The sequence below is a fragment of the Tarenaya hassleriana genome, unplaced genomic scaffold (assembly GCF_000463585.1).
Source record: "Tarenaya hassleriana unplaced genomic scaffold, ASM46358v1 Cleome373, whole genome shotgun sequence".
NCBI classification, from domain to species: Eukaryota; Viridiplantae; Streptophyta; class Magnoliopsida; order Brassicales; family Cleomaceae; genus Tarenaya; species Tarenaya hassleriana.
Window position 1 is genome coordinate 44,954 of NW_010966737.1, and position 10,013 is coordinate 54,966.

Genomic DNA, 10,013 nt, shown 5'->3' on the forward strand with positions numbered 1-10,013 from the left:
ACTTCGATGAAACTTTTGCACCCGTTGCTCGACTAGAGTCTATTAGATTGCTGCTTGGCATTGCGTGTTTTCTTGGTTTTAAGTTGTTTCAGATGGATGTCAAGAGTGCCTTTCTCAATGGTGTGATCCAAGAAGAAGTGTACGTCGAACAACCTACTGGTTTTGAGGATCCACACTTTCCCACTCACGTGTACCGATTGAAGAAAGCTCTCTACGGGTTAAAACAAGCTCCTCGGACATGGTATGAACGATTAGCCAGTTTTCTACTCGAGAACGGCTACAAAAGAGGGGGAGTAGACAAAACGCTTTTCATTCATAATTCGAACGATGTACTATTAGTAGTACAAATCTATATGGATGATATTGTGTTTGGATCTACATCCCAGTCAAAGGTTGACTGGTTTGTTCAGACAATGACTGCTGAGTTTGAGATGAGTATGTTTGGAGAACTCAGTTACTTTCTGGGACTACAAGTCAAGCAAGACAAAGATGGAATCTTTGTCTCTCAAGGGAAGTATGCTCGGAATCTGGTGAAAAGATTTGAACTTGACACGAGCAAATCAGCACGTACTCCCATGTCCACAACCACCAAGTTGACCAAAGATGATGAAGGAGAAGATGTTGATCCAAAACTCTATAAGAGTATGATCGGGAGTCTACTGTACTTAACGGCAAGTAGACCTGACCTGTGCTTAAGTGTGGGCATATGTATCAGATATCAAGCAAAACCTAAGAAGTCTCACATTCTGGCAGTAAAAAGGATAATCAAATATGTCAAAGGGACAGTTGATTATGGGTTACATTACACAAAGGATACGAGTACGCATCTAGTAGGATACTGTGATGCAGATTGGGGAGAAAATACGGATGATCGAAAAAGCACATCAGGAGGGTGTTTCTTTTTGGGTAACAATCTTGTATCATGGCACAGCAAGAAACAAAATTCAACGTCATTATCCACTGTTGAAGCCGAATACATCGCGTTGGGAAGTTGTTGTACTCAATTAATGTGGATGAAACAAATGCTGACTGACTATGGAATTGACACTCACTCGTTTACGGCTCATTGTGACAACACAAGTGCAATCTGTTGGGTTCCTGGGATCTCATGAGCGAATCTAATTCCTAAGAGATCGATTCTAGGGTTTGCGCAGCGGATATAAAACAAAATTTTAATGAAACCCTAGAACCATGCTACTATTGAATCATAGAAACGTTAGAACGCTTACCTCAATCGATCCGGGGCCTGTATCAATTGATCTGTTCGTCCGATCACTCTAGGCAGGAAGAATACCTCGCCCTCTACACGTATCCACACGTCGGGATGGATTCCAACACCTTGGAACTTGTCTGCTAGGACTAGAGATCTCGATCTCTCTTGTGTGCAAGATTTTTGGAGGCTTAGGGTTTTATTTTTCTTCCTTTTTCTTCTTCTTTTTCCTTTTTTCTACTCTTAAAACCCTAGAAGACATTCTCCTTATATAGACTTTCCAAAATCCTAATTTGACAAGGAATAGATTACTAGGAATCCTAATCTAATTAGGTTTCCTAAACCTATTAGAATTCTAATCTCATTAGGTTTCCTAGATGTAATAGAATTCTAATCTCATTAGGATTCCTATACATAACAGGATTCCTAATCCCATTAGGATTCATATTCCAATTAGGAATCTCAATCCAATTAGGATTCCTAATCGGGATAATTTAGCACACGTACTTGTCCATCCCTATTGTGTGTGACCCTGTAGGCTCATCCGGAATAGCAGTAAAACACAGAATCTCCATTCCGGGAATACAAGTCATAGGCGGTCTCTAGCAAGACACTATAACTACCTATCTCGAATAGAGTTTGTTTGTGATCATACGAAAGCCAGTGATGATTCCGACTGATGATCCTTTTGTATCGCGATATCATATGTCGAACATAAGGCATGGACAAGCCACCTTATCTGATTCGACTGCTTTCTCGTTCACTGAGTTCGACTGTCTGAAATAGACGACGTTCGTCTATAGTGCGGCCACACATTTCTACAGTCTTGCTCACACGAGGGGCCCAGCGATATCTCTCTCTTTTACGAGAGGTACAAATCCCGTATTGACTATCTACAATCCAGTACATGATTCGTTTCGTACCTGATACACGCCTTTATAGTCCTCCTGTTACGCAGGACGTTTGACGTAATCAAAGCACGCAACTCCTCATGTTGGATTCTGTAGATATCTCAGGTCTTAGGATCCAATCATAGAATCGTCGTATGAGATTCAAGTCATGACGCTAGTCCATGTGACAATCTCATGCGGGTCAGTCCAGTATTCCGTTCTGCAACGAATACCTATGATTGTGATCGTATCCAATACCTATGATCATCTATGAATGATACTAAACTCCCTAGTCTTATGTCATTATGGGAATAACGACATAATAAGACTAGTATGATGTGTGACATCTCTAAGAATCCAGTACAACATTCACGAACAAAGCATATAGAGATAAGACATCATTTTCTCAGAGAGCAAGTGGAGAAAGGGAGTCTTCTGATTGAGTACGTACCCACTGAACATCAATTAGCTGATATATTTACTAAACCACTTGACATGAATAGATTTACCTGTTTGCAAAAGTCCCTTGGTATTGGTAATTTTTTATTTTGACCACTAACTGAGTTTGTTCTGAAGTGTTTAAGTGATACAATGTTGAAAGGGCGGTCGGCGATACTTCACAATTCTGTCAGGTGTACTTCAAACATATGTGGTACAGACATCCCCTGGTACTCCTTTGTCAGCATATACTCAGGCAAAAATGAGTAATGATTGGTGTTTTTTTTTCGATTTGTCAATAAAAAAAAGAGGGAAAGAAAAAGAAAAAGGGGGCTGACATGAGTAGATTAACAAAATCGCTCGGGTCTAAGTTGAACAACATATAGTTCTTTCGACGGTCTAAGGTCAGATGTAACTTATTCATCATACTCCGCTGTAAGGTGATACTTTACAAGAGTATATCTCAATGAGATAGGGTGGGTTTAAGTGGTGAAACAGTATGATTGGACTCAACGTCCTAGAAGTTCAGGCGGATGATAAATAAATACGAGAAAAATGTACCTTCAGTTGGTGAAGTAAGCACTGGACGAAGAGTGAGGTGTCACTGACTCAACTGGATACACTGCGAACTGAGGTACGAAAGAATAAATTCTCTTGGTGTTAAAATCGTAATTTGATTGCGTAACGGATTTCTGTTTTAAATGTTTTTAAATGTTATTTTTGAAAAGATTGATGTGAGTGGTTGAGTAAATTTTCGGTTATTGGGAAGTGGGATCCGAAAAATCAGAGATTTTCCAAACAAACCCTTTGCCCACAATAAAAAGAGGTGTCTCTCTCTATCCCTGCAAAGTTCTGGAGCTGAAGAACCCTAAAATCTGAGAGGTTGATTCGCAAGAGTGTGAGGTCCAACAGAGTCATGAAGAGAGAGTAAAAAAAAACCCTAGATTCAATCTCAACATGGATCCAAAAGAAAAGAGAGGAGAAAAAGGTGAGGATCGTCACCTAGAATCAGAGGAAGGTTCATCTGGAGAAGGAAAATCGAGTGAACCCAGGAAAGAATCTTCGAACTCGTTTGTGAGTGCTGAAGAAAATCCAGAAGAAAACCCATCAGAAGAATCTCGCAAAAATCCGAGGGAGATTCTACGGACTAGCAAGGAAGATACAGTGGGCGATGAAATCCAAGAACTCGAAGAAAGCCCAGAAGAGAAGATCCAAGAAACGGACGCGGAGATCCCAGAAGAACCGCATGAAGAAAACCCTAGGATCGAAGATGAGTGCAAGGAAACTGAGGATCTACAAACCTCTCTGCCTCCAGAACAAGTTGATACGGGTAAACTTGATGAACTCTTTACATACTCTACTAGAGATATAGAGGAAAGTTCGGATAGTGAGCCTAGGTTGATAAGAAAAAGCACAAGAAGGCGTGTAGATTTTGATAAGGATGTGAGTGTAGAGCATCTGGGAAGGATGTGGGTGATACATACAAACAGATGGAGGAACTGCCCTCGGTTCAATTAGGGCAGGAGAAATCGAAGGATGCTGAAATCGAAGTAGTTGCGGAATCAGCAACAGAGACAGAAGTGCTGAAATCAATAGAGGATGATGAACCTGAAGTGGACTCACGCGCACAAAAGGTTGAAAGCAAGAAACCTAAAACAAAGATCGGTGAGAAAAAGGGCAAGAGTTCTGACTCTCGAGTGCTAGCTGAACAAGGAGCACGTACCAGATCTCAGGTGGCTGCAAAACCAGTGGCGACTGCAAAAAGTCGTCCTAAGAAGATACAAAGGAAGACAAAATCACAGCATGCGTTGGTGATTGCTGAGCACAAAACCCCGAAGAAAGCTGAGAAAAGGAAGGCTGGACCAGCAAAAGACATGCCCCGGGCAAAATCCTCAAAGGTTTCTGAGGAATATCGAAAGGAGAAAATGAAGGGGAAGAGAAAGGTTCAGGAAGAGAGTGAGATACCCAGTTCTCCTTCTGGGTCCGAAGATGAGGAACTACTGGCGAGCCTGTGCATGTCTCATCACTTTGTTGATGAGAAATCTGAACAAAGGTTCAATGACATGAAGAATCTCAATACGATTGTGGAGAGAAACATGAATGTCAGCAACCTCAAGGAGCAAGGGATATGGGACATCCTGGAACGTCTAAATCTAGAAGAGACAATCACCTATGCATGTCCACACAGCAAAATTCTGATCAAAGAATTTTATGCAAACATCACTAAGAAGATTGTGAAAGCAGGAGATCCAATGTACCATCGGGTGTACATAAGAGGGAAGATACTGTACTTTTCTCCAGCAGTAATCAACAAGTTTTTGGGTTTGAAGAACACAGTCGTGACTACAATGGACAAGCTGGACAGGGAAATCGACCAGAAAGAGTTGGAGATAGCTCTCACTGACACCTTTGATGAGAAGAGGAAAGGAGAGATAGCCCCAGTTGAGCTGAACTTCGAGGCTTCAGTACTGTTCAAAATAGCCAGATCTAACTGGTTACCAACTCAGCGATCAAGTCTGATTCAAAAGAGGCTAGCAGTGCTCATCTACTGTGTGAAGAAGGGAATTAAGATCAATTATGGAAATATTATCTTTGATCATATTCTTGAGAGAGCCCTGAACTTCAGAGCAAGATTCAGACTGCCTTATCCCTGCCTAATTCAAAGCATACTCACTAAGCAGTGCCCGGAACTCATTGATCCAAAGGAGAATACCGAGGTGATTCAAAAACCTCTGGTGGTTGAGTCAAGAATCAAAAGGAAGAAGGGAAAAGGAAAGAAGGACGTCAAGAAGATGCTGGAGACTCTCAAGGATGCGGAGAAAGCATTGATAAAGATGGAGCTTGGACTAAGGAAGCAGGCAACACACTATCAGAAAATCCGTACAACAGTCCACGAATACATCGAAGCAACCCTGAGTAATGTGTTCATTATTCGACCAGGTACTCCTAAACTTAATAATCGTGTTTTTGATTATTTCATCCATGCCCACAGGGGGAGAACTTGAGGAAATAGAAGGAGACCTCGACTCAGAAGAAGAAAACTCGGAGGAGGAGGACGAAGAAGAAGACTCTGAGATGCCTAAGCCAACTCCTAAGAAGGCGGAAGCATCAAGGAAGTCAGGAACAATCAAGAAGACTAGGAAAGCCAGGAGTCCTTTTGATGGCTCATCGTCTCGTTTCTAACTCTTACTTGGCTGATGATCTGAACTTCTATGTTTTTTTATGACTCTATTATGTTCTTGATGACTTGATGTGTTTTTGATGACTTGTGGTGATCTGAAGACATATTCTGTGTGATGACTCTGTTTTGGCTATTTTGATTTGAACATTGATGAAATCAGTTGAAAGATTTGTGTTTGTGTGCATGATCTGAAATAACCAAAAAGGGGGAGATTGTTAGTGCAAGTATTTGCACGTGAGTTTTGGTTGTTAAAAGGTTGTTACAGGTTCAACAACTTATGAGAGATTTCAGGAGAAGAATCCGGCGAAGATTGCACTCGAGCAAATCTGAGGTACAACTGACGAGATTCAAATAGAGTCAAAGACCGAAGAGATAAAGTCAAAGGCTGAAGAGATAGAGTCAATAACAAGAGATAAGGCGAGATCTTGAAGATAGACTCGAAATCAGCAAGAATCAAGAAGAAGTAAATCCAATCACTTCGTGGAGATCTAAAGACGAACCAGAAGAGTTTAAATAGAGGGTCAAGCGCATATCAGCTCTACAGAGAGCATGAGCATAATTTCTTAGTCTATTCCGTTCAGTGAGTGTGTTCTCATTATTTGGTGAGTGCGAGTCTGAGAGAGAGACCGATTGGGCAAATCTCTTTTCTCTGGTGAGTGATTTATGTTGTGAGGTTTTTTTATGAGTAGAATTCATTGTGAGAGGGGAAGAAACTCAGGGGGAGTTTCGGGTGTGTGTAGTAAGTACGATTCTTACAACAAAAAGTGAGTTGTACTTGACTATCTTTCTCAAGTGAATAGAACTGATTAGTTTTCCGCATTACACTTTGAGTGTTCAACTTTTTCAGAGGTCATATGGAAGGAACACAATCAACGGTTATTTCGCAACCGATCTAATACAGTGGCGATTACCTGTCTTAAGATTAATAGACGCATAAGGAATATTTTCTTGACTGCTGCTGACCGATGTCGGATCACAACTTCATCTTCTCTCCAAGATTGGTATTATCTCGAGATTATCTCCCGCTAAATCGTCTACCAAGTTAAATCTTTGTATACCCAATTATGGGTCTTTTGTATACCACTTGTCATGGGTCTCTTATTCTGTTTTCGAACAAAAACTGATCTGTAAAGTTTTGATATAATTAATACGATTCATATTTTAATAAAAAAAAAATCTTCTAAACCCTAATCTCTAATTAAGCCGTGTCTAAAACAGTTGCTAATGCAAATTATGCCCGTGCAGGTTTATAGGGTGTAGATGATCGACCTAATAATTAAAACCTGAATCAACTTAAATTTTTACTTCAATTCATTTCTATATATATATATATATAAAGAAATATGGAGAACATTCAAAAAATTATATAATATTATATAATATTTAGGTTTGAATTTATTTTTATATTTTATATATTTATATTGATTAAATAATATATTTTGTGATTTCTATCTATAAATGTTATAATAATTTATGTTAAATAACGAAAAATCAAACGATTTTTGTACTTGGCTCTCTGCTAACTGTAACTACTTTTCATTTTGTTTACTCGTAACCCTAATGTTAGGGGAAATAATTGCGTTTCATTAATTGCTAAGAGATAAGCGGTCGGTGGAAAATGAAATCATTAAATGACCTAAGGCCACAGGGATGAAAAAGGGAAAGAAATGCAACACATTTTACTATGATAATCTAAAATACTAATTTAATGGTTACAACTTTTTTCATTACGTGTTTGATTTAACTATATTGGACCGAAGTGGTCCAACTCCATACTCATAATTCCTTCGGTCCACACTATGTATGCATGCGGTGGGTTGAATTGAATTGAGACCTATAACTAGTTTGAATAATGGAATTCACTTAATTTGGCCCTTGTTTTCCACGTGCCTTTTATTGGAAAAAAAAAACACAAACACGAAATAATATCGCTAATAGAACAACCCTAATGTAATCACTTTTCCTTTTTTTTTTTGTGTTATGTTTTTCTTTCAGATTTTTTTGGTCAAATAGAGTGGTTTGTTTTGTTAATAACCAATAATCTAAATCTAATCGACTTGAAACAAATAATATATCAGTGTAATCAAATTGAATTAGATATAAAAATTTGCAGAATTATAATTTCTCTAAAGTAGAAAAACATAACTTCAATCAAATCGAATAAAAAAATTTTAAATTTTTTTTTAAAAATTGAATCTTTTTGTTAATAAAAGTCCGATATAATACAAATGCGTATATTGTAAAAACTATCAAAGATTTTAACTACTTGATGTTGATGTTGATGTTGATGTTATAGTTTTTCTCTAGTAAACATAAAAAATATTGTTATTATCCAAGTTGAAAAATATTTTAAAAATGTTAAATGTAAATTATCTAATATATATTATACAAAAAAAAACATTATCTAATATATATAACTATATATATGTGTGTGTGTGTGTATTAACAAGTGTCAAATGAATGGAGACTGGAGAGGAGGTTTTTGGATATCGTGATCGCAACTAAAGGGTAGTTTTGTAATTTCGTGATAAGCAGAATCGCTCGCTGTTGCTGTTGGTCGACAGATTGACGGTTATTTTCGTCTGTTTTGGATCGTTTGACCAAAACTCCCATTACAATGACAAAATTCACTTTACCCCAATAAACGATCAGAATTCTGCCACGTGGGTATATATCTCTTCCTCCAATAATATTCCTCCATCTCATAGGGTGCTCCGTACTGGAACTCTCCTCTTCATCCACCTTCCTGGTTCCCTCCGAAGGCTCTGCTTGCTGCTCCATGGAATCTTCGCTACGCGACTGAATTTGAAGTCAAAATTTTATTTACCTCTTCTTCTTCTCAATCACTGTTTCGTTTCTCTAATCTTTCGGTCTGTAGCTCCGTTCTCGATCCAGGATTCCGGCCTCCTCCGGTGCCTCTCTCCGCCGCCGTTCCTCCGGTGAGAAGCAGCCCGGGAAATGATTTGACCTCATGTCCGTGTGGTCCCAGTAGCTTCTACTTCGACTCGTGTGGGTTCTGTCAGAAAACACCAACGCTATGCAGCAATCTGGTGAGTTTCTAATCGGATTTTGTAGCCATGGCACAAATGAAGAGGCCCTGTTCCTTGTATGATCTATGATTTTCTTCATTTACTCCTCAGATTCATGATACCGTTTGCTTCTTGAATCTGTTTCCGGCCTGAATTTGGAAAGAAAGTGGCCCATGAGGTTCCACGTCTCTGACTAATCTTGGGTTTGATGTCAGAGTACGATGTCAATGCTCTCTACCAGGAAGCTCAGACCCGCTGGTTGAAACCGGCGGAGGTCCTCTTCATTCTGCAGAATCATGAACGATATCAGCTAACACCAAAGGCTCCTCTAAAACCAACCAGTTAGTCACGGATCTTTGCTGCTGCTTTGATGAGACAGATGGGATGTTCTTGCCTTGGGTTGATGTTTGAAAAATTCATATACTTTCTCGAATCCTGTACAGGTGGATCTTTGTTCCTTTTCAACAAAAGGGTTCTCAAGTTTTTCCGTAAAGATGGTCATCAATGGCGGAGAAAGAAGGATGGGAGAGCTATTGCAGAAGCACATGAACGACTCAAGGTGAAAACTAGCTTCATTTTCTGCATCTTGGATGTTGGATGTTGGTTTGTTTGGATTCAACTTTCGCTGTGATTGAGATATTTTATTATCTTTTGTGATTGCGAACAAGGTGGGAAATGCTGAGGCTTTGAATTGTTATTACGCACATGGAGAGCAAAACCCCAATTTTCAAAGGCGTAGCTATTGGATGCTTGATCCGTAAGTAACGTACTACTTCTTGCACGCTCTAATTTCGGGTTCTTGTCGTTCTATTCCCTTGCTAATTTGATGTTTATGCTGTCGATTGCTCTTTCGGTTCCATATGAAGTATTTTTCCTGTTGTGCTTGTCAGGGCTTATGAGCATATTGTTCTTGTGCATTATAGAGACGTGAGCGAGGGAAAGGAGGTGAGTGTCTTTTGTAACGTAAACGGAAATTTCTGGTGTGTTGATGTAATCTATGAGATCATGGCCATCTTGAATTTGCAGGGAAAACAAGGCAGTGGACATATTTTGCACTTCTCGCCGGATTCTTCCTCTTTTTTCTCAAGTCCAAGCTCCATCGCCACTCAGAACACTAGCCATAACCATTACATAAGTGACTCGACTGAATTTCTTCAGCAGTATTCATCCAGTTCACGCTCTGCAGAGGAGAGCTCGGAAACCGTGTTGAAGGGTAATGGAGTTGAGACCCCGGCAGACAGTACAAGCTCTTCCGGTCGACAGTT

General features: G+C 39.5%; 2 protein-coding genes across 2 annotated transcripts in view; both read left to right on the forward strand.

The window, feature by feature from the left end:
• The first annotated feature begins 3,495 nt into the window (after positions 1-3,495).
• On the forward strand, positions 3,496-5,721 carry LOC104822797. The gene is made up of 3 exons (XM_010554146.1): positions 3,496-3,981; positions 4,029-5,478; positions 5,531-5,721. The coding sequence occupies exons 1-3, from the start codon at positions 3,496-3,498 to the stop codon at positions 5,719-5,721; spliced, it is 2,127 nt and encodes a 708-aa protein (XP_010552448.1).
• Positions 5,722-8,282: 2,561 nt separating this feature from the next.
• LOC104822795 (calmodulin-binding transcription activator 4-like) overlaps positions 8,283-10,013 on the forward strand; it is a 5,609-nt gene continuing 3,878 nt past the window's right edge. Inside the window, exons 1-6 of the mRNA XM_010554144.2 lie at positions 8,283-8,769; positions 8,964-9,089; positions 9,192-9,307; positions 9,417-9,505; positions 9,639-9,693; positions 9,775-9,995. Of these exons, the coding sequence (XP_010552446.1) occupies positions 8,757-8,769; positions 8,964-9,089; positions 9,192-9,307; positions 9,417-9,505; positions 9,639-9,693; positions 9,775-9,995 (620 nt within the window). The 5' untranslated portion in view covers positions 8,283-8,756. The remainder of the gene's footprint in view (positions 8,770-8,963; positions 9,090-9,191; positions 9,308-9,416; positions 9,506-9,638; positions 9,694-9,774; positions 9,996-10,013) is intronic.